This window comes from Chenopodium quinoa, unplaced genomic scaffold, assembly GCF_001683475.1.
Source record: "Chenopodium quinoa cultivar QQ74 unplaced genomic scaffold, ASM168347v1, whole genome shotgun sequence".
Taxonomy (NCBI): domain Eukaryota; kingdom Viridiplantae; phylum Streptophyta; class Magnoliopsida; order Caryophyllales; family Amaranthaceae; genus Chenopodium; species Chenopodium quinoa.
The window spans coordinates 2,052,777-2,078,532 of NW_018743050.1; the positions used below are offsets into that span (position 1 = coordinate 2,052,777).

Here is a 25,756-nt window from a genome sequence, read left to right on the forward strand (position 1 = left end):
TTGACCCTTGATTAAAAGTGGACCCAACCAAATTGTACCAACTAAATAAAATGATCTGGGGTCCACGTTTGTCAATTGAAATCCTACGTGGCAAACAAACAGACATTTTTCTTTTCTCTCTTAGCTGGGTTTCTTCTTCGAAAAGGGTGAACTGTTTGTTACTCCGTACAATTTTTCTAATTAGGGATTTAGGGTTTAAATTTGGGGCAAAAATCGAAGTTTTTCAATTTCTTGGATCTAAATCGAGTTAAATTTTCTTCGTTTTCGAAATTTCTGGAGATTGTTTTGAAGATGAATTGATTAATTTTCCAGAAAAATCTTAACAATGGATTCTCCGGTGGTAGCTGTGAAAGATAACAAGCTATTAAAGGGAGCTTTTGCTGTCGGCGGAATCATGGTTACTCTCGTAATCTATGGTGTTTTGCAGGTAATTTAAACCCTAATTATGCCCGATTAATTTGTAAAACAATCAAACTTGATGATTTTCGTCTTTATTGTTATTTATTTTTGTCTGTAATGACTTTGTTGTTATCTGTGTTGATTTTTTCAACAGTTTTTAATGTTATTTTTGGATAATGTTGATTAACTGAAGTATATGAAAATAAGTTGCGAGCTCAGTAATTATAGTGGAACATTTTAAAAAGAGTTTTGTTGTTGATTTATATCTAATTTGCAATTAATATTTAGTGAAATTTAAGTTGTAATGAAATGTGGAAATACGATTAATTTTTGCAGAAATTAGTTGTTTTTGATTTGAAATCATCAAAAATCACGGCGATATGATTAAGATTGAACATTTGAAGGCAGCATTTGGTGTGATGAATGTTGAATTTTTTGCTTATTGTATTTAATAATTCAGTTGAAGAATGTTATGTTTTGCTTATTTTTGTGGTGTACTGAGCTGAAGATTTTGTGATCTTGCAGGAAAAGCTCATGAGAATTCCGTATGGGCAAAACAAAGAATTTTTCACATTCTCACTATTTCAAGTCTTCTGCAATCGTCTTACGACCTCAGCTGTATCTGCTGCTTCTTTAGTGGTAAAATTGTTATTGAATTGGTCTAGATATGTTGTGAACTGATTTGGCTGTAATGTACTCGACATTGCATATCTGCTGTTTTGTTGTGATGCTGATATGTCTATGTTGTGTATGAAATTATTCGTTAATTGTGTCGTGGTTTTGACGCTTGCCATTCATTGATTTGTTTCTTTAGGCGAGTAAGAAAGCTTTGGATCCTGTTGCCCCTGTTTATAAGTACTGCTTGGTGTCTGTAACAAATATTCTAACCACAACATGCCAGTATGAAGTGAGTAAATGCTCCTGAGATGGAAGTGAATTTGATGAAAATCATGATCAATTTGTTAATGCTGGAAGTTTGGGATCAGATTTTAAACCAACCTTCTTGCTTTCTTTCAGGCGCTTAAATATGTCAGTTTTCCTGTCCAGACTCTCGCAAAATGTGCCAAAATGATACCAGTCATGGTAAGTGGAAAATGACTAGTGCTAATAGCTTGTTTCAAAAATATCCAAAGGGCCAAGGCTAGCGATATTTCTGCATATCTTATTTATTAGCTTTCTTTGCTAGATGTTTGATCCACTCTTTTTTCCTTGCATTTGCAGATTTGGGGTTCTATAATCATGCAGAAAAGATACAAGGGGCTAGATTATTTGTGGGCTGTCCTTGTAACCGTTGGATGTTCTGTGTTTATTCTGTATCCGGTTAGTATTATGGTTTTGTTTAAATATTTGTGCAGCTTGAGATTGTGATTGTTAGTGCTGTTGTAATCATCTTCATGCATTTGAATTGGTGTTTTGTTGTTCATTATAGCTAGAGTATTCTTTATAGAAAATTTCCCTATCATTTCTCTTGGATTTTTAGGCGTCAGCATCTAATCATGTAGTGGTAGCGTGCTAATGCTCATATTCAATGTAAATATGTCTTGTAGAAGGAAATGCTTGCTTTATACTTCCTCCATTCTTTTTTATTGCACCATTTGGTATGGCACAAAATGTAATAAATAGTGTAAAAGATGGAGTATGTCAAAAGTGCTTATGTGACAAAAACAAATGATAGAGAGAGAAAAGGTGGGGTAATAATGGTGGTTATGACATGTGAACAAGGCTAAGTTGGGTATTTTGTGTGTGAACAATTGAACATGACCAAAAGGTAAAAAAACATACCAAATAAGGAAATGGTGCAATTAATATGCAACTTCCCAAAAAGGATAATGGTGCAATTAAAAAAAAAAAAAGTATTAATCTTGAACTGTATTAGTTGAAAGTTGTCTAATTATTGGCCATCACAATTGGGTAGTAACCCCCCCCCCCCCCCCTCTTTTTTTTTTCTCTTTTTGGGAGTCATGACCCTTTTGTTGTTGTTGCCTCCTCAATACAGGCAGGAGATGATATCAGCCCCTACAAGAAAGGGAGAGAGAGCACGGTTTGGGGTATGTCCCTCATGGCCGGCTATCTTGGGTATTAGTCTTGCACTTTAACTCACTATTTTATTCCGTGTTGTGCTGCTTTGAGTTTCACATACTGGTTGACTTGATGCACATCTTCCTTTCCTATGAGTTTAACAGTGTGTGAGGAAGGTCTATAGTACCCTAACTTACTACCTGATATTTTTCTGCAAAAATGTTCCCTTATTCCTCTCGTAAGCAGTAACATCCTAACCATCCCCTCTACTCCACTCTTTAGTTAAGGAGGAGGTCAATATGTTTACACTTGAAGCAGAGATATTCTCTATAGGTCTTGCTTAGACTAGAATACGATAAAGTGAGGGAGATACAATATTGCTGAATTTATAGATGATATCATTTGCATCCTATATTTGAAGAAGGATAGGGTGTCGGAGTACTCTTTTTCTTTGCACGTGATCTGGGAATGAGAAACTATACAAAGCACTCTATTTCACCCTATGTTTCTGTGGACTTGTTTCGATTTTTGACAATTTGAGACATCTTGGGATTGTCAGAACATTTTGTTTATGTACTTATTTCCCTGTCTTGTTATAAAGTCTTACTTGTATTTATATGGTGAAATAGTATACTTTGCAGTCTTCTTTCCTGACTTCAATGTCTCAAATAGCTTAAACATCATAAGTGTCATTGTTTCCTTGTGGTGCAGATTTGATGGCTTTACAAGCACATTCCAAGACAAATTATTCAAAGGTTACAATATGGAAATACACAACCAAATATTTTATACAACATTGTGCTCCTGTGTGCTAAGTTTGACTGGTAGGTATACAATGTTAATTCTATTGCTTCATGCATTCCCTGTTGGTCAATTTGTTTTATTCTGATGTGTGAGGATGGATATTAACATATTGAATTTACATAAGATGCATGCCATGTTACTGTTACTTTGAACTCTAAGTCACATGACATGTGTTAAAATTACTGAAACCAAAATCTTTAATACCTTTGATGTGTTTGCTTTGGATCGGATTGATTTCATAAACACAATTACCCGTGGAATGTGGACTTTTGCGCATATTTTGATGAATTCGTTCTTTTGCTTTGCAGGACTTGTATTGCAAGGGCAACTTCTAGCAGCTATAGATTTTATTCATAGACACAATGATTGTTTATACGATATTGTATTGCTCTCTATTGTAAGATTCATATCTTTTCTCTTAATCTATTATTCTAACAGTTCATATGCCAATCTTGGGAAACTCAATTGCAACATGTCTTAATCTTCTATTTTTCATGTAAGTTGGTGGTGCATCATAGTAGCTAATATTGGAGCTTGTACAGGTAGCTACTGCTAGTCAGTTCTTCATTTCTTATACAATTCGGACCTTTGGTGCTCTCACTTTTGCGACCATAATGACTACAAGACAGGTGAGTTTTGCTTTACATGTTTCGTTTTTGTTTCTTTGTTATTGCTGCTACAATGAGTAACTTGCTGAAACAAATGTCCTCTATAAATGCAGCTTATCAGCATCCTACTCTCATGCCTGTGGTTTGCTCATCCTTTAAGCCCATTACAATGGCTTGGAGCAGTAAGACCTTTGACCTTTTGGTATTTTTGTCCAAAATTGCAGTAATATTTGTTTAATAATAATGCATTATCCTCCACCAGGTTATTGTCTTCGGGTCACTATATGCGAAAAGCTTCGGGTTGATAATTTGGCTTCTCTCCTATATTTTCTAAACGGGAAGATGAATAGGTTACGTTATTGTTAAGCAAGTCAGCAGTTCAGCATGTATTAGTGTATTACATTGTAAAACATTATTTGAAAAAAAAAATAATGGCAATTCAGCTAATTTATGTGAAATATTCCCCCCCACCCCCGCCCAAAAAAAAAAAAAAAAGAAATATATATATATATATATATATATATACACACTTAAGTGTATTATGTTAAGCTTGATCTAACCATGAGTTATAGCACTGTCAAAACGGTTTGACAGTTCGGTTTCAGTTCGGTTTGAAATCGGTTCGGTTTGAAATCGGGTCGGTTTGAAATCGGTTCAAATGTCTTACGGGTCGGTTTCGGTTCGGTTTAAATAATTATCGGTTCGGTTCGGTTTCGGTTTATTCTTGAACGGTTTAAATTCGGTTCGGGTTATAAACGGTTCGGTTAGTAAACGATTCGGTGCAAACGGGTTGCGGTTTGTTAACGGTTCGGTGTAAACGGTTTTTAACCCGGTTTAAATTCGGTTCGGGTTGTAAACGGTCCGGGTTGTAAACGGTCCGGGTAGTAAACGGTTCGGTGCAAACGGGTTGCGGTTTGTTAACGGTTCGGTGTAAACGGTTTTTAACCCGGTTTAAATTTGGTTCGGGTTGTAAACGGTTCGGTGCAGACGGGTTGCGGTTTGTTAACGGTTCGGTGTAAATGGTTTTTAACCCGGTTTAAATTCGGTTCGGTTTGTAAACGGTGCGGGTTGTAAAAATTCCAGGTAGTAAACGGTTCGGTGCAGACGGGTTGCGGTTTGTTAACGGTTCGGTGTAAATGGTTATTATCCCGGTTCAAACAGTTTCAGGTTGGAAACGGTTCGGTTGTTTTTTGGTTTAGTTTTATTTTAGTTCGGTTATAACTGGTTCGGTTCGTTCACGGGTTTGGTTCTTCTACGATTTAACATTATTTAGATCGGTTTTATTTCAGATTTACTAAATTACGGTTCGAGTCTGTTTTTGATTTCAAAAAATTTTGTACTACTTTCTAACTTTTTGCTAGTTAACAAGTTTTATATCAAGCCGAGACTTCATCACTTCATATTGAGGCATCATATTATATGCAAATTCTCATTAATTTTATAAATACATATCATGTTATGATTTAAGTTTAGCTATACTGATCTTACTAGTTTATTATGAAGTAGATTATAAAAGTTTAGTGCATTAATGTATTATTGTTTTACTATCAGATTATTATCTGCTTCTGATTTGATCATTTAGTTAATAGTGTCATAATCATGATTTGATGAGTTGTTGTGACATCGAAATTTGCAATTTGGTATTCGATACTTAATTAGTCAACAAGACTGATAATTAAGACTCGTTTATCATTATATATTTGCATAAAGTTATACATGAAGATATTACAGAGTAGTTTGATTTGTACAATGAAAGAAAACATTAATGAAGAAGAAGGTAATGTTGATTCCTTCAATCGATTATACAGATACATAACATATAACCATCTCATATTCTCATAGTTAGATATTATTAGTATAAAGGGATGAGAAACATAAGATTATTATATTTTTGTATATCCTTTACTGGTTTACCCTTAAGGCTTAAGTCACTAATTAGTAATTAGTAATTACTTAATTAGACTAACAAGTTAATCAGAAAGAGTAACTTTTAACTTGAGTCTAGTAGATCAAATACTGAAATGGTATTAGTATATTACCGAGTATGATAGTCTAGTACGCTGCTAATCTGTTATGCAGCTATGCTAAATTGACAATTGCTCATATAGTCATATTAGTCAATCACTCATGTAGACATAACTCATATCTAATTAAGTAATTTGTATTTATGTACTAATCTACTAGTCAACTATATCATTTATAAGTTTACACGATTACAAGTGTATTGCTTATAGGTACAGCTAAACTGATATAAATATAACCATATAACAAATCCGTAGTACTTCTAACTCTCTAAGATATGACATCATTATTTATTGAACAATTTTCGATTTTTTATTAATCGCAACGCCTAGAAATTACACGCTAACCGATTCACATTTTATAATTTAAAGAACTTAATATTTTAATGTGTGTGTTAAAAAAAATTATAAAAGCTAATATTATGAAGGTGAATATCGTTTTATCGGGATCCGAGAAATGTAATTAGTTTTTTTTTTTAGTCATGTAATTAATTAATTGTATAAAAGTTTGTTTAATGTTATTAAAATAAAATTAAAAATTTTGATTTTTACAAAGTGGAAAATTAATTTCATTTTTTTGGTTGACAATTTCAACAAAATATGGTGGGAAATTTCCCTCCAAAAACCAAAAGGAAAAACACATTTTAGATTTAGAATTTAGATATTTTGATTCTTTAATAATTAAATAAACATGTGGTTCATATATTATGCAAAAGAGAAAAAAAAAAAAAAAAAAGTGAAACGTGAAACTGTGAAAGACTGAAAGGCAATTAGGTTCTTCATTCGTCCTCTTCATTCATCCTCTTCATTCCACAGCATTCACCGTTCTTCTTCTTCATCCTCAAATCGAAGCGTTGAATCCTCACTCACTCTCAAGTTATCAACTCTCAAGCTCTGAACTCTTAGCCTTCAATAGCTCAAAGGTAAATTTTAGTTAATTGTTTTTGTTTTCGTTTCGTTTTTTTCGATTTTTTTTCGATCTCTCCATTCTCGTTTTTTTTTTCATTCTCCAGTTCTCCATCTTCAAATCTTCCTCTCCTTCAAGCCGTCACTGCTCAAAGGTAATTTTATGTTAATTTTTTTGTTTTCATTTCAGTTTTATGTTGCTGATTCGTTGTTTGCAGGATTTGCATGTCTTTATTTTTTGATTTTTACTTCTGATTTGTTCATATAATTTCATATAATTTCTGATTTGTTTATATAATTTCTGATTTTTTGATGTTGTTCATGTAATTTTTAATTTTATTGTTCTTGTTGTTCATTTAATTTCTGATTTTTTAATTTTATTGTTCTTGTTGTTCATTTTTTGTTATATCTATTAGTGAGGTGTTCTGGCCTTACCAGCTTTGGCTATGCTCAGTTCTGATCAGGGTTGTGGTTGTAGTACCATGAGCAACAATTGAGTTGATTTGGTTACCTTATTCATGCTCGTGGTTTCTTTTCGTGTTATTAATTGTGCTTGGTTTTTTTCAGGCTGCTGTGTTGTTGCTGGTCTGCCTTTGTGACTGTTTGTTGTTTGTTGAGCATTTAAAATGTATGGCTTTGTCTATAATGCTCTATTAGTCTTCAAATATACAGAATGCTATCCTTTGTTCTATCAGCTGCATTGTTCTCTCATTAGTGTTTCTGTTTATGTGGGTTAATGCTGAATGCTAGCAGGGTTTTTTTATTTAAGTTTGGGTTTTGTTTTGTTGCAAAAGTGCAAGTGCATTCAGATAGGAGTTGTCTAATAGTGTTTAGTATATTTTAGGACTGAATTGTAGATGGACTACCTCAGCTTAGAGCATGTAGTACTAGCTAGGGTCTGTCCTGTGCTGCTGCTGTTCTAATGTCTGGCCAGATCTGCTAGATGTTTTGTTGCAAAAGTGCAAGTGCATTCAGATAGGAGTTGTATAACTTTTATTCTTCTTTGTCTTCCGGTTTTACATCAAGTACAAATGCTCCACCCTCCATCCCAGCTGTTATCGAAAATTCAAATAGTCACTTGGATGATGATATATTCAAGGTAATCAATTTCTGATTATTGTGGTTTACAAAATTAATAATTTTATGTTTTAATTTTATTATTTAATAAAAGCATTTTGTTTGAACTTTTCTAGTATGTTGATAATGATGATGATGAGGAGGATGACACATCAAATCGGCCATCGATGGAGATTGATTCTTATTTGTGTACTCCTCGACAACCAATTTATGAAGGGCAGAAGTACGATGTTCTTAAGTATTGGGAATCTCAAAGTAGTGTGTACCCCATATTAGCTGTTATGGCTAGGGATGTTTTGGCCATTCCTATTACATCGGTAGCCTCAGAGTCTTCTTTTAGCATGGGTGGTCGTATTTTAAACAAGTATAGGAGTGCGCTTTTGCCTAAGAATGTTGAGGCGTTGGTGACCACACAAAATTGGTTACGTGGTTATGATTGTGATATTGAAGAAGACGTCCTTGAAATTGGTAAAGAAGTGATAGATGAAAGTTTTGCATCTAATTAAGAAGACATGGATGTTGTATTGTAGTGAACTAGTGATGCTTAATATATATTGTGTTGCTTCATTGCTAAAATGTTTTAATCTCATAGAACAAGTATTAATAGTTTTAGTCACATTACATATTGATATGTTGTTCCTTTTTTTATCTCGAGTTATTGGTTATTATTTATGTCCCGCTAAATATTCATCTTGACCTGCAACCGACTCACTTCGTAAATGATCTGCATCGACCCACACTGACCCACCCAATAACCACTCCTAGTAGTAAGTAGTTTGTAAACGGTTCGATTTATAAGGATTCGGTTCATAAACAGTTCGGTTTATAAATGGTTCGGTTTATAAACGGTCCGGTTTATAAACGGTTCGGTTTGTAAACGGTTCGGTTTGTAAACGGTTCGGTTTATAACGGTTTTTATGCCAGTTTAAACGGTTTCGGGTTAGAAACGGTTCGGTTTATTTTCGGTTCGGTTTCCTTTCCAGTTCGGTTTAGATTTGGTTCGGTTCTAAAACGGTTTAACATTACTCGGATCGGTTCGGTTTCGGGTTTACTAAAATGCGGTTCGGGTCGGTTTTCGGTTTCAAAAAATCGGTTTTTAATCGGATCGGTTTGAATCGGTTCGGTTTCACCGGTTCGGTTCGGTTTTTGACAGTGCTAATGAGTTAGCATACTATCACGTGTTCACTATGCCCTAGACTAGTCATGCATTGTGCATCACTCGATAAGTGCCCTCGAGTCAGGCGTTTCCACAGTAGCAACACCGCACCACACAGCCACTCTTGTGCCTTCAAAATGCACTTCCTAGCAACACCTCCAAACGTCAAGCAATGCCCCTTGAATGAACTAAGCTAGCCTCAGTGTCTGTGGTATGTCCGATCACTCACGCTATAATGTACAAATGAAGGTTGAGTGTGAAGAGTACACAGGGGAATGCTTACTTGTGTTGAACTCTTAATTTAAATGTTCAAATGATACTTGACAAGTGTTTTAGTCTTGAGTATGTCTTCTATGGTAATTTTATTTTTATTTTAATTATTTTTTTGACAAAAGTAGACTAGTAATCTTTAATTTCCTAAGTACATATACTACCTCCGGTCTAAATTACTCGCAACTTTGGAATATTTTATATCTCACAAATAATATCCCAAAGTTGCGAGTAATTTGGACCGGAAGTAGTAATAAAAAAGATATTTTAAATTAATCTTGGGGTTCTTCGCATTCCATTCACCTGAGAGTATGTAATCCTTATTATCCGTTCTCTCTTAGAAAATCATGTTATGATATTTACATTGTTACATATTTTCATGAACATTCAAAACAGAATCCATAATTAAATAGAATCGCATCCTATAAGCGAAAATTGCTTATTCAAATAGTCCAACCATAGCACCAATTTCTGGTAAGTACTCAGCATTCATTTTCTTAATTTGGAGGGAAGAAAATCTCATCAGAAGTCCTTGTTGAGTGGAATTGCTGCTTGATCTCAGCAGGCACCTTGACACGGCTTCCAGCACTTGTGGTGATAACGCCTTCCAGACTGAAGTCTTCCCTGCTAAGTGTGTATAAACAGGACTGCAAACACCGCGGAAAAGCTATTAGAAATCAATCTTTAGTCTAAATAACAAAAACTAAATATACCAATACAAAACAGAGGACTGAAGGAGTCTGTTTTTTATTTCGGAGTAGAGATGATAGAAAACCACTCCAATCCATCATCATCCGCGCAATCTTTAAAACAACAAAAAACCGGGGCACAATGACTAGATGTCTAGATTGCCTGCTGTGATCGTGGTCACCAATCTCCAACACCCTCTTACCATCAACCCCGACTACTTGAACTTGACCACTACATCTGACGATGAAAGTCACCTGGTAGGCAGAGTCACAAGAGAACCCTGTAGAGCACATAGCTTTTCCATTGAGCCTAATAAGGTCAGCCCCGAGGCCTACCTCACCCACCAAGGGCAAGTTCTTGGTGTTTAAGACGACCACCTTTCCACCACCCTTGATGTCAATATCCAGTGGAGCTTCGTCACAATTCAATGCCATTCCATCACAGTGTTCCTTCTCGGGTTTAGGCATTTTGTGTTCCAAAAGTTTTGGTGCATATCCTCTTACACTTTATGTGATTAACATTTTAAACATGTGATGACTCCACATAACAAATAAAGGACTACTACCTTTAAATACTTCATGTGGTGTCACTATGAAATAACTTTGTGCCAAAAGAAGTATGATGCTAAAAAAAAGTCACCTTGAATCTATTGAACAGTTAGTTGAATGATTATAAAAGCAGAATGTATCCAGAAAGTAAACTTGTATATATAACGTATAATGCCTTTATTTCAATCCTTTAATGGAAGACCATTCGCCTTCTCAAAATTTACCTCTTAGACACCACACTCGTAAACCTTTACAGGTAAAATAAAAGTAAAACATCAACAATATCTCAATCATAACATTTTCCCTTTTTTTTTTTTTTTTTTTTTTTTTTTGTAAATATGGAAAATAAATCAAAACGACACACTGCAAACCAACAACAACATAAAACGAAGTACAGAAGTATAACCCAATTATCAACACTCAGGTGTAAGGGTATGATCTCTCTTAGAATCCTTGCAATAATCATAAACCAAGTAGTTTCTTTGGGCCCACGTCATCGCCGCGACTTGTTGTGGGCTGAGGTTATTGGGCCCAGAAGGTGACATTTTTGGAAGATGACATGATCCTTTAGGCCCACCAAATTCACAGCCCGCAATCTTGAAATTACGATATTGCCCCACAAAAGGTTGATAATTGTAATTGGCTTTGATTTTACCATCTTCAGTGGCCCAAGATGAAGCATCCCAAATTGATCCATACATGTACATGGGCCTTTGTGGAAACGTGGCATCACTTTTTCTAGGGTACCTTCTTATAGGCACATCATCCACTAAGAATCTGCAACGTGGCACATTAAATTTCATTAATTTCAACATTATTGTATAAATAATATATAAGGAAGATGCTACAAATAGTCCTTAGGGCTACATATTAAGTACTAAATACACACTAGAAAATCTTAGGAAATCATAAAAATATAAACACTAATAACACTGATTTACGCGTGTTTTTGTCATAATCTTATAATTTTATTCAATTTTCAAGAGTGTATTTAATACTTACATATAGCAATTAGAGCTACATCTAGCATCACCCATAATACTCCGTACATTATAGTGATAATAATAATAGTTATATTGATTTTTGAGGAAATAGGACAAATGTGTTTATGCCATTTGTCTTAGAAATCAAAACTTTGATTTGTGACATCCTTATAATTATGGCCCGTTTAAAATTTGGCTTATTTGGTCACTTTACAACATTCCTTTTCATGTTTAGATGGGCTATTATCATCCCTACATTTTACATCAAAGGGACCATTTAAGATACTTAGGTTTCTATTTTTAATGTGTTTTTTTTGTAAATTTTCATGATGTTACATCATTTTCATTTGGAGGAGGTGGTGGAGGTGGATACCCTGATTAGGACGATGTAGTCGACGGGTTGAGTTTTCATATTAGTATAGAGGTAAGGGGAGATATGCACGAGTTTGAGGCGATGAATTATATATACTAGTATGTTTATATATTTCTCGCAATAAAAGAAATCATAAATCCTAATAGTAATTAGGTAAAGTTAAAATTCTGCTATAGCTTATTTTAAAAAGGGAATTTCGATTGTAATCATATGTTAGAAGCTTTTCTCTTACATGATGGATGTTAATAAAAGAAAACTACTATGAATGTTATCAACTTGTTTTTATTGGTTAGCTTAATTGTGATTGTATTTAAAATCTTAATTGGTTGTCAAACTCATATGTGATATTGTACCATAATTTTCCATTGGAAGAGTGTTGGATTATATAAATCTAGTCTACTAATTATTCATTCATTTCTCTGATAAAGCAAAGATCTTAAAAATTAACGAATCATTCAATTAAATTATGAGAGTACTTTATATTTCTTCACCAATAATAATAAGCCAAGCACTAGCTTAGCCATCTATGATCAATAATCATTATTAACGTCATTATCTTAATTATAAATTATTATTGATTGATTGTGATCTTTCCCATAATAGTATCCACAATTATTGTTCATGACTTGTCACACAAGTATTGGTAGTTAATAATTACTCTTTCTTCCAAAATCCTAAAGCAATAAACTAAATTTCATTCTATGACTTAAATATTTTTATTTTAATATTAACCATCAATTCTAACATCTTATGTTCTAGAGTGATGCTACACATACAATGGTTGTATGTGGGCTACCACATACAATACCATTGTAGGTATGCCACATCAAAAGGAAGGAAAAAAATAAGAGGGAAAAAAGGTGGGCTTCAAAATGCAAACCAATTAGAGGTTGCCAACAATGGTTGTATATGGGTGGCCCTAGTTTATAGTTTAAGTCATTAGGATTTTAAAATTATATTCTATCAAATTCAGTTCATCCCAAAAATCATTGGTCACATATGATCTAAATCATTTCTAAGGAATTCAACCAAAATATCGAAACCATCCTTTACTCTTTTAAATGACAAACCTCCAATTCTTCACCGTATATACCATTTAAATAAATTTTTATTGAATTTTTTTTTTCCTCGCTACGATATTGTTGTTTGTTATACGAAAATTTTAAAATTATATAGTTATTGAAATTTTGAATGGACATACTAGAATTGTAATGTATTATCTACGAGTAGATTATATTTTATTTAACTTATTTTGACTTATTTCAAATAAAATATTATACTCGTAATTAATTCTCACAAGTTTAATTTACAATTACTACACCCTTTAATATTTTTAAGTTGAACTAAGTTCTACATAAAACTAACTTGTTAAGATTTGACAAAATACAGTAATTAAACTCATTCAAAGAAATCAAATTAGTCATATAAAATAGTCAAAAGAAATTTAATGTTGAACATTAAATTAATCAACTGCCCTAATGCAATACGGATTTGGTCACTTTTTAGTAAAGGTACCAATAATTGAACCTAAAATAGTACGGCCAAATATTTATATAATTGATTGTCAACCTCCATTATTAATTCCGACAAAGGTGATCTAGATTAAGTTATGGCGTACTACTCTTCCTTAAGTTTGTGCATGTTAATGTCAATGTTTTGGTGAGGTGTCGGTTCATCTTTTTTTCAAGGGTATACTTCTTGTCCCCCTCTTTTTTACAATATTGTACGTCCAATGGTCCATTTTCTTATTATGGGATCTTAATTAACCTTTATGATTTATGGTTGTGACCATTGAGGGGAACTAGGGCCGGGGGTCGTTTTTGGGGTTGGTTGCCTATGGAACCATTGCGTTATAAATGTACTACTCTCTTCGTCCCTAAATTACATTCCTAAAAACTATAAACGAGGACCGACTCTCAGATTGAAAAGATGAGTCATTTTCCGGATTTCCTCTTAGCATCGTTCTTCACCTCTATATTAATCCTTGATAAAAACCATATAATTTTTATCGGCTTGTGTATGACAAAGTAGCGACGTGTATCTCTTAAAGCCCAAGAGTTCACTCTTATTCATTAATTTTAGGTTAAGTACAACGTTGATACGCTTCCTCTAATTTTTCTAGCATGACAATACTATATGTTATATTATTATGGACTCACACTCTAGTTAGGATATCCCATCAATCTCTATAAATCTTTTCTATCAATAATTAATTATGCCATGAATAAATCTAAAAAAGATACGCCTTGCTGTTAGCTTATGAAATAGACGTCATGTTAACAAAAGGAAAATACCATTTTTTCACGTCCATTGTTCATATTGCAATCATACAAACTAACATACAAAAACTATGAAATAAAAACAAATTAAATTAGTTTTAATTTATAGAATAGGGCAATACTGATTTTACAGGACGAAACATCCTTGTTATTGTTAAAGATCGATCATAGGACAAATTTTGCACCTTTTGCTCTCGAGTAAGCAATACTCTTTTAAGGTTATGTACAATTTATTGAGAAGGTAAGAAATTTACCACTTATAAAATTGTATTAACCGACAAATTGCCATAAGCCATATATATATAATGTGTACGTGATTTAAATTTAGTGGTTAAATATTACTGTATCATTATATATATAAATCGAATAACTAAAAGGAAGAATAGGGAAAACGATACGTACATTATGTCATTTTGTGACCAAAATATGGCATAGTTGTGAAAATCTTTGGTAGGATCAAACCATAAATGAAACTTCATTTCTCTTCCAATAAGCCTTCCATCTCCACTTCCTTCTACATAAACATTTGTTTGTAATACATATGGTTTTCCAGGGGTTGTTCCAAGAAATTCAATATCAACTTCATCATGGTGACCAGGAAAATCTTCTTGATTTGAAAGCTGCCAAAAATTAATTACAATTTTATATAAATAATTATTTAATTATAGGTAATCACCACCTAAAAGTTTCTTTAATTAAAGTATTTTCTTTCTTAAATTAAATTCTTTTTTGAAAGTTAAATGGATGGAGTGCATGACTATATATAGTCTCTTTATACTCACTCTGTCACATACTCACATTACTACAGTCTTAATTATACTCGCTCTGTTACGTGTCTGTATAATTTTTTGTACAGAAGTGACTAATTATATGAAGTCGGATTTGTAGAATTTTAAATTTTCTTACGTAGAAGGATGTGATCACTCCGGCAGTGTAGCCGGGTTGGAGCTTCATTGCGGCACTGAAGTAACCCGATTGATACCGTTTCAAGGACTTGAATCCACTACCTATTATCAACAAAAAATATTAGTACACCATTTAATTCAAAAAATAATACAAACTTTATAAAACTAAAATATTTAACAAAATTCTTAAATGTAACCATAAATATAAGTGGTTATAGAGAAAATGTTAGATTTATTGGCAATTTAATTTAATTAATGTTAGATGGATTTCAATTTTATCATTTGGCTTGAATTAAAGTTGTTTTAATTGAGTTTTGACATAAAAAAGATTGATAATAAGTAGGTTCATAGTTCATATGAATAGTTATATGTCTCAGTCAAGCCATTGATATGAGGTTTCATTTGGTGGTTTTGATTATAAATTTAACCATTTGAAATAGCACCTAAAATATTAGAAATTCTTTATATACTGTAAATAGTAAGTCCAAAATTATGGTGCACTACTATTTATGATATGACAAATAAAAAAAGAACACCACGACTATACTATTACTTAAATAAAAGTTATGTATATTAAACTATTGTTTAGTAGGCTTAATAAAAAAAATTAAGTTTATCTCCTCGATATATTGGTTATTAGGTTATCACCCATGCTAACTTTTACTAAAAAAGTCACTATAACAGTGTTAATGAGGATTGAAAACCGTAATTCGGAAGTTTATGAGAGTGATATGCATATTAACAAAACAAATTAGAGAGCTCTTAGCCAAAACAAAAAGGAAAAAAATAATAATAATTGATTGATTACCAGTACTACGGTCGAGCCAGACCGTGACAGTGCCTTGTTGGAACGTCTGATGTTGAGGACCCCATAGAGTTCTATACCCTTGATTGAAACTCAAAGGAGCAACTTGGGAACTAGGGTAGTAGCCAGGGGAAGGTTGTGCATTGCATAAATGAGACACAAGAAGAAGAGTAATGAGACACACAAAAGGGGCCATTATTTTTTTTCCTATATTTTGTGGGGAAAAGGAAATAGTAATATTTAAAAGAAGTTGTACTAATGCTTTGTGTTTAGGGATCAAGAGAAATGAGTATATATTGAAGAGTGTGCTAATTGAAGTGGGTATAAATAGGAGGTATTAAATGACCCTATGAAAAGAAGTTGATTTGGAAGTTACAAATAAAGACAAAAATAGCAACATCTTGTGAATAAATAATGCACAAATTTTCTTTCTCTTACACTCTACATAATTGGCACTTTTATTTTTTGCCCTTCTTGACGATTATTTATAGAAAATATTATAGTTGGACTAAGACACTTGGACACTTGGTTATTGGAGTTAGTTATATGGCATTATCTTAGGGTCATGTGAATCCAAAAGGTGTGGGTATGTAGTTTCACTGATTTTGCGCTCAAATTGGCTACTATTTTCACTACATTGTGATGAATTTAGGTGATTTGGTAGGTAATCGGTTTCTACATGTACGCAACATTATTGTATTAAACTATAAGTTACACACTTATAAGTCATGTGGCTAAATATCAATTATAGGTTCCAAGTCTTCCAATGTCCATACTCTTTCCGTCCAAATCAAATTCTTACTGGTAGTTGTTTTTGATTGCACATAAAACAATAAAATTATAGTTAGATGTACAAACGTTATATGATTTATAATCTAAAGTAGCTTTAAATGTGAATTATTCTACATACATTTATTAACTAGGTATACTAAGCTAGGTTTGTTGCGTGTATCTATCAGTATCTTATGCCTTTGAGATTATGAATTCGTGTTTTTCTAATTACATGTGTGCTTAGCTTAGAGAGATGATCCCTTACCCTTTCATTTATTTCTAAGCATTTGCCCCCCAAAAAATTGGACTAAAAATGTGGGTGGATGGAATGTTTCTTTTTATATTGTTTATGTAGAAAAGTACGCAACAAGTAAAGTGATCCACAGAGAGCCTTGGCGATATATATAGACAAACACATAGATCTAGTACAATAAAAATATCGTTTTCCCTTTACATGTATAAATAAATAGGCTAGCAAGAAATATAATAAAGACATTTAGGGTTCATGCCTCTTATAGATTTGTTGCAATTAATTTGGGACAACTTTACAAAAAAAGTGATGCAAACGAGTGTTCTCTCCTTTTTCCTGGAAAGGTAGCTTTTCGGCGTACTTATTGCATCTGGCACTAAGAACTCAAGTTCTTAGAGCGTACCTGCCTCCATGATGTGAGTAATTCCGGATGAATGGAGTTATATTGATTTCTTAAAATTAAATTGCGTACATTAATTTTAAAAGACTCGTCAAGTATGTTTTACTTATAGTAAAAGTTTTTTTTTTTTCCTTCTTATGCTACCATTTTATTTTAATTTGAGTGGTGCATATCATGTTTGTACTTAGGAAATCAATTTGCATGTATTTCTTTCAAAAAAAAAAAAAATTTGCATGTATGTATTAAGCTTTTCTAATTGTTTTTCTGGCCATGACAATTTTCTTAATGATGGTTGTATGTATCAAGGGTATAGAACTCTATGACAATCCACCTTTGCTTTTTTCATTGATGGTACTTGTAAAGGAATTTGAAGGAGAGTACCACGGTCCACGGAGTTGTACAATTCAAAAGTTGAATTAAGTTATTTGCACCTTTTTTTATTTGGGTCTTTCCCCTTTCCCCTTCTCTCTCTCTTTTTATTTTTATTTATTTATTTTTTTGAATCGCCCTTTTCTCTTTTCTATTTGTTGTACTAACTTTTACAAAAAATTTAATTGAATTGAAGTTGCAAATTATTTAAAGCCTAGTATATCTTTGCATGCATGCCTCATCATATCATATAACAAATATATAAAGCTAAAATTTTAGCCAGGTCACGAGACAGCGACACTTGGCATTCCAACTTTTCGTCAAGTATCGCGCCACGTTGGATGTCTTTAGATAGACTTCATAATATAAATTAATTAGTTTCAATCAAATTTGGATAGAATTTTAGAATAAATTGTTAGCTGAGAGTTTTATTTTCGATAAACTAATATATAAAGCAAAACTTTTAGCTAGGTCACGAGACAGTGACACTTGACATTCCAACTTTTCGCCAAGTGTCGCGCCACGTTGGATGTACTTAGATAGACTTCATAAGATAAATTAATTAGTTTCAATCAAATTTGGATAGAATTTTAGAATAAAATTATTTGTTGAGAGTTTTATTTTCGATAAAATACCAATATTTCATAAGTATAAATTGAATTATAATTTTATAACTCTAAAATATTTCATAATCAATTCCTAACTAACTGCGTATTAAACATATATTTTGAAATTTGACATTTTGATTAAAAATTTATTTCAAAATTTAAAAACAACCCAGGCATCGCACGGGGCACAAAACTAGTACTCCCTCCGTCACAAAAAGAATGACCCATTTGGGTTGATTACGCGGGTATTAAGGAAGTTAAGTAAAAAGAAGTAAAGTATATTGGAAAGATAAATTTACATGGGGTTTGTAAAAAAATAGAGAGAGAAAGTAATAAAATAACATGGAAAATCAAATTTTCATATGGGGAAGCTAATTTTGCACAAATATTGTTGCAAATTGGTAGTGTTTTAATGCAAATGGGTCATTCTTTTTGGGACAAAGTTTTGGCCAAATGGGTCGTTCTTTTTGGGACGGAGGGAGTACATTTATATTACCTTTCCTAATCCCAAGCAAGTTTTTTTTTTTTTTTTTTTTTTTTTTTTTTTTTTTTTTGGTGAATAAATTAATTAAATCAAGTTTTAAGAAAAAATTGACAATATAGTTTGTTTATATATTAATATATTTGAATATGGAGAGCAATAAACCATTATTAACATACTCCCCCTGTTTCTTATTTCTTGCAACAAATGGGGGGTGCACAGTTCCCAAGTCAAAAGTGTTTAAGCATGATTATTAAAAAGTAAGGGCATGTAAATAATGTAATTAAGGGGAGAGGGTGAATAATTAATTAAACAACTAAAACTCCAGCACCACCACCAATGAACGTGCAAGCCACCCAGAACCACTAGCAACGAAATGCTACCATCTGGTACCACCAACGAAACCACCCAGAACCACTCGAAACCACCTAGAACCACCCGAAAACACCCAATGAAACCACTTCTACCAAAACCACCCAGATCTAGAACCCACACCACCCACAACCGCCACCAAGACCCACCACACCAAACCCACGAAACCACCAAAACCCCTCCTCCACCCCTACAAAACCACCGACACCACCGAACCTAGTTCTGATCCACGAACCACCAAACCACCAAAACCACCGACTCACCAAACCACCCACAAACCAAACCACCTAAACCACCGACAACCCAGCAACCTAAACCGCCGACAAACCCCTGTGAAACCCCATCGACAACACCACACCTCCCCGATCTAGGTTGATGAACCGCCAAAACCACCCACGATACCACCAAAACCAATGAAAGCACCAATAAGCCAAATTTGATTATGAGAGATGAAGAAGATGAAATAAGAGATACGAAGGAGAGAGAAAGATGATGGGGAGATGATTTAATTTGGGTGGGAAGGGTTAGAGATAATTAAATCGGATTAGGCCTGATTAGGGTTATAATGGGTAGTAATTATGTGTAGTGTTATGTGTTAAATTTTTTAAAATAAGGGTATAGTATATTGGTCTTTTTGGCAGAAAAAAGTTTCCAAATAAGGAAAAAAAGAAGTTTGTTGCAAAAAATGTGAACCATCCAAAAATGGTAAATGTTGCAAGAAATAAGAAACGGAGGGAGTATTTCACTTTGGAGAGCAATAAACCATTATGGATAAAGTTTAGGGTTCAAATAACAACTCAATACTATTGATGAATATAAAACAATTACAGAATGTATTATGTGAAATTGGACTCAGAGTAAGTCCTATGATCCTATCATATCACTAATGGCAGCATTTTAATAACTTAATTTTACAAATTAATGACTTACATAATCAAATTTATAGCTTATATTGATAATATAATAACATATATTATTTACCATTTAATAAATTAACAATTTAGTAACTTATATTGACAATTTAATGGCTAATAGCCTAATATCAATAATTTTTAGCTTTTTTCAGCAATTTAGTGACATCTACAACTAATACTAAAGTAGCAATCGTTTACATTATCCTTTCCTAAAACTAGACACATGTCAGGTTGTCATTTAAAATTTTCCCTTCAAAACTATAAATGATGTCATCATGATATTTTATTTGATTTAATTAAAATTATGATCAGCTATTTTATTATGGATCTCGCTAACGAACGCCCTCGGGGCGTTGGATAAGCATTTAAAATCTTACCTAAAGTGGTATTAATTTGGGAAAGCAAGACAAATTCTTGCGTCGATCGGTGTAATTAATGTTAATTTTAATTTAATCCTTCTACTTTTAACTAGCTTATCCAATGTCCCTAGGGCGTTTGTTAGCATTTGTCTTTTATTATTAGTGTCAAATTTCGAAAATTGTTTATCCATCTAATAATAATAATTTAATTTTTCTTCCTCACATAGCCCTTTTATTATTCACTTTTTATATGAATTCTAAATTTTATTTTTAATATTTGATGCATTATTTATTTTATATTTGTCTGTGATTTAATTATTTATGTCAACCATTTAATATTTCCTCCGTTATTTTTTAAGTTGGCACGCTTTGAATGGACTTTTGCACTATTTACAATATATATTTGACTATCTATAGTATTTATTATTACAGAGCTTACGATAAAATATAGTCATGTGAGATTTTATATTGACAATTTAATACTACATCCATTCCAAATTATATTACTGTTTGACTTTGCAGTTTGTACGGTCTTCATCAAGACAGACATTTGATTATCAATATATTTGAATATTACCAAGTATTGGGTGCCTCATCACCTAACCATTGGTGAGACATTTCTCATCACCAACAACCTTCCTTCGCTGCTCCCATTCCATACCTCAAGCCACGATAATGGGAAGTACTAAGCTAGTAGCCTTGAGTTGATAATATCATGTATTTTTTATGATAATTCATTGTTTGAATGATATTAATCATGTTAAATAAAAGACCGTCTTGATTGGATGATATCTGTCAGATAATGTAAAACTCCTTGATTAGAGTGATTTTCATTGATCAATATTTATAGGGTTACAATGAGAAACCTAATCATATTATGTAACTATAAGATATGTACAGATATCAAAGATAATCTTATACAAAATATATCCTAAACTTATGATGAGAATATTGTATGGATATTCTCTATCACACCCCCGCAGTCAGAGCGGGAGAAAATCGGATGCTCAGACTGGATCTGAATCACGTATCGAACGGTAAGGATAGTATAGTAACCCATGATCAAAAGAGAAGTAGTAGACGTGTGCTGGTGATGACGATGAGAAGCAACAACCACGACCTACGTATAGTAGAGATATGTGCTTTTAGGCCGAAGGAGAAGAGTCATGCATATACTTGGGCCAAGTTGCAGATCCAGAGAATAAGTTAAGGGATCAAACCATCATCGGGGAGAAGACACTACACTACTACGTGAAATCACAGTTGAAGAAAAACAAATAAAATTGCGCAAGAAAAGATTAAATCCCATTGCTTGAAATTAATCAATTCTCAAAAGAGAAACCAAATAGCAAGAAGTAATACTCCACAAAGATTCCAAGTGCTGCAACAATAAAAGGAGCTAACTTGATAGCAAAAGAGATGTGCAAAAGTTGACCTTATTGTGATATACCACCACCAAAACAAAATCTATGTGATTATGTGTTAAAAAAACCAACGAGGCAATGTAAGAATCATTGTTGGTCATGGGGAGGTGGAAATAGAGTGCGGCACATGGAGTAGGTTGGCAGATGTGGTTACTGCCAGTAGTGGAAGGCGGTAGTGTATGCGATTGCCAACAATGATGGAGGAGGCTTTCGCGATTGCTACTGTTGGTGGGAGGCGCAAGGTTATATAAAGATTCTAAAAAAAACTTTGAGAAAAGAAAAAAAAATCTATATGTGTGTTTGCGTAAGCATAAAAAACTTTGTATATCCCGCCGGTGGATTTAATTTTCTAACCCACTGGCAGGGTGAGAATTTTTGTATATAATCCCAAGATCTAACCTAAGCTGTGATACCATGTCAGAGGACCAACTCAACCAAAAGCTTAAGTTGATGGTTGAGGCCCAGGAATATGTTTTATACTATATCACTCCCCCTCACATGAAAGGCCCTTTGGGCTTGAAATGTGGATGCAACACAGGCCCACCCATACCTGGTGCGAATCAATTCCACTTTGAAGGAGGGGCGGATGAGATTCAAACCCGTGACCTTTGTGTCACGCTGGCTCCGATACCATGTTAATGGACCATCTCAACCAAAAGTTTAAATTAATGGTTGAGGCCCAAGAATATGTTTTATAATCTATCACGCCCCCTCACACGAGAGCCCGTTTGGGCTAGAAGTGTGGATGCAGCATGGGCCCTCCTCATACCTAGCGCTTAATATTCCACCTGAAAGTGGGGGGTGGATGAGATTCGAACCCGTGACCTTTATGTCACGCTGGCTCCGATACCATGTTGAAGGACCAACTCAACCAAAAGGTTAAGCTGATGGTTGAGGCCCAGGAATATGTTTTATACTATATCACGAGCTTAAGCACGATTTAACCAATGTGGGACACTTACATGTGGTGACACTTGAGAGATTTATTCTTCAACACTCCCCCTCACATGTAAGGTCCCTTTTAACTTTGTCTCATGTGATCTTTCGGGCTAGAGTGCTTCTTCACTCCCCCTCACACGGACCTACTCTTGGCCCAGTGAACTTTAGCCATTTAAGGTCCCATATCGTGGGCCTGGCTCTGATACCATGTTAAATTAGGGAGAAGAGAGAATGAATAGCTTTTGTATTGCTTGATCATTATTCATCAATAGGTTGAGTATTTATACAAAACCTATGCTCATAAGATAGAAAACAATCTTCCCAAAAGATATACCATATATCCTAATGATATATTCACTAAATCATATCTTAACATAAAATAAACCTAAATATATTATTCCATTAATGATATCTACGGAAAATATATCATACATATATTTTCCGATATCTCATATCTCTAACACCCTCCCGCAATCGTAACGGCAGTAACACGAACATTGCGATTGGAAATTCTTCAATTTGTTGAAATCGAGATGCACACTCTTGTGATGTCGCCTTCAATTTTTTGTTTCTTCTTTTTCAACGATGAAAACGTTCAACTTTTCGAACTCATCAGTCATCAATCAAACAGGAACGTTATTTTTTTCGAACCTACAAATAACAATTTTTGGTTTAAGCAGAGCAAAACCGAGCTCCAATCAAATATTGGTTTTTCAAGAGTAAACCACACTCAAATCTTTTATTGGTCTTTCAGAGTAAACCACACTCTCATATCCAACTGAGCAAAATCATGCTCGAATCAACTCACAAACCTTGTCTCACGGCACAAGGAGAACCAAATATATCTTGTCTCATGACACAAGAGAGCCGATTTTTTTTTTTTTTTTTTTTTTTTTTTAATATTGCGTCAAGCATAACGCTATTTAATGTCTTCATCTCCAAAGATGTGTTATAGTGGAGGAAGTCCACTCACATACCCCCACAAAAAAAAAAAAAAATCACATACACATATGATTAACGTGTACCAACCCAAAAAAATAAAAATTTAAAGAGTATTAATATTGCATAACGGAAGCAAAATTTTGAATCACACTGGTGGGTTTAACTTTCTAACCCACCGGCAGGGGGGAAAATTTTTGTGAGCGGACCCAAGATTTAACCTGCTCTTGATAAACCTAATCATATTAGGTAACTATAAGATATGTACAGATATCAAAGATAATCTTATACAAAATATATCCTAAACCTAGGATGAGAATATTCTATGGATATTCTCTATCAATATCAGTTAATTATTTGGATGATATTGGGTGGATAATAATAATATTGGGTGGATAATATGATTAATTGAGTAGATGATACATTCATTGTTTGAATGATGTGATTAATTATTTGGACGACATCTTTAATTTTTAAGTTGGATAATATTATTCATTGTTTGGATGATACCTTTAATTTTTAGGTTGGATGGTATCATAATTCATTTTTTGGATGATATGATTAATTGTTGCGATGATATCTTTAATTTCTAGATTAAATGTAATCATTCAGATGATATGATTAATTGTTTGGATAATATCTTTAATTTTTAGGTTTAATGATAAATGATATGATTAATTGTTTGGATGATATATGTACTAGTTTTTATGTTGGATAGTATGATTAATTGTAATTTGGATGATATCTTTAATTTATGGGTTGGAATGTTTGGATGATATCTTTAATTTCTAGGTTGGATGATATAATTCATTATTTGGATGATATGATTAATTAGTTTGATGACATGATTAACTCTTTGGATGATATATAGTACTCCGTAACTATTTGGATGCTATCTTTAATTATGGTTAAATAATAAGATTAATTGGTTGGATGATATCAGTAAATATTTAGATGATGATATCATTATAATTGATTTAGCATTCATGAAAGTTGGACTTTCCTTATTTAATTTTGGGTTAGCTTCATGAAGCTTATGTTGGCGAGGCAAGCCTCACCTAATAGCTTCTTTATATTTGATTATGTATTATTAGCAAAGGCTATAAATCTACACATTGAGCCGAGTTTAATTTAACAATAACTCACATGACTTGAATTTTATAAAGTTTGATCATGAAAATTAAAACAAGAACAACATTTTGGAAAAGAAGGGGTAGCTTAATTATTACACCATTTTTATAACTTATATCGCCGATTCAATTGTTTATAATAAAAATTTAGTAGCTTATATCGACAATTTAGTAGCTTATATTTGACAAATTTGTAGTTAATTTGTGCCACACTGATTAGCTACTGGGCATGTTCATATTTACTGAACTGATTGGAGTTGAAGTGAACTGAACTGAAATGAAACGAATATTTTAGGAGAGAAGGAAATTAGGAACTGAACTGAACTGATTGGAGCTAAATTGAATAAAACTGAAATTATGTTGAAGTGAACATACCCTAAATTGCTATTTAAATGAACTTCACCTTCTCAATAAGCTTTTTAAGTTTCAATCTATTAATATCCCATATTTTTTTTGAATACTTTTTCTCAATCAAATTTTATTTATTTTTTAGCTTCAATGGTCAAGCTGGAGGGAGGAACTTTCGAAATTTGTCAGCATCTAGCAACAATTATCGAAGTTATTCTAGGGTAACAAAGCAAACGGCCAAACCGGTATGATAAATCTAGCAGAATAAAATTAAATTTATCAATAACGTTTAAGAGTCTGCTCTCATTGACTGAACTCAGCTGAACTGAACTGAAATGAATTGAACTGAGCTGAGCTGAGCTGAACTGAACTGAACTAAATATTTTATAAGAGAAGGAAATTAGGAGCTGAACTGAACTGAACTGAAGTGAAATTCAACGTAAGAGAACAGACCCTAAGGTTAGTATAGATATAAGTAATGATAGCACCTTATGTCAAAAATTAGTATACATATGCTATTAATATAAAGAATCAACATCACACCATACGAGTTTTAATCTTAGTAGATTTTATATTAAACTTAACAAGTGCCTATGAACACTCGTGAGA

General features: G+C 33.2%; 2 protein-coding genes and 1 long non-coding RNA gene across 3 annotated transcripts; 2 read left to right on the forward strand and 1 right to left on the reverse strand.

The window, feature by feature from the left end:
* Nucleotides 1-322: 322 nt before the first annotated feature.
* On the forward strand, nt 323-4,302 carry LOC110730746 (UDP-galactose/UDP-glucose transporter 5B-like). Its single transcript, XM_021910574.1, has 11 exons — nt 323-427; nt 925-1,038; nt 1,214-1,306; nt 1,417-1,482; nt 1,621-1,719; nt 2,396-2,475; nt 3,130-3,242; nt 3,531-3,619; nt 3,765-3,851; nt 3,944-4,012; nt 4,093-4,302. The coding sequence occupies exons 1-11, from the start codon at nt 326-328 to the stop codon at nt 4,162-4,164; spliced, it is 984 nt and encodes a 327-aa protein (XP_021766266.1). The 5' UTR covers nt 323-325; the 3' UTR covers nt 4,165-4,302.
* Nucleotides 4,303-7,093: 2,791 nt separating this feature from the next.
* LOC110730899 lies at nt 7,094-8,482 on the forward strand. Its single transcript, XR_002513172.1, has 2 exons — nt 7,094-7,856; nt 7,951-8,482. It is a non-coding gene; the product is annotated as an uncharacterized LOC110730899 (long non-coding RNA).
* A 2,153-nt stretch (nt 8,483-10,635) lies between these two features.
* LOC110730901 (xyloglucan endotransglucosylase/hydrolase protein 31-like) lies at nt 10,636-16,275 on the reverse strand. The gene is made up of 4 exons (XM_021910726.1): nt 15,847-16,275; nt 15,040-15,140; nt 14,536-14,753; nt 10,636-11,275 (listed from the first exon to the last, which is right to left on the reverse strand). Exons 1-4 carry the CDS (start codon nt 16,037-16,039, stop codon nt 10,912-10,914), a joined length of 876 nt encoding a protein of 291 aa, XP_021766418.1. The 5' UTR covers nt 16,040-16,275; the 3' UTR covers nt 10,636-10,911.
* Nucleotides 16,276-25,756: the final 9,481 nt, after the last annotated feature.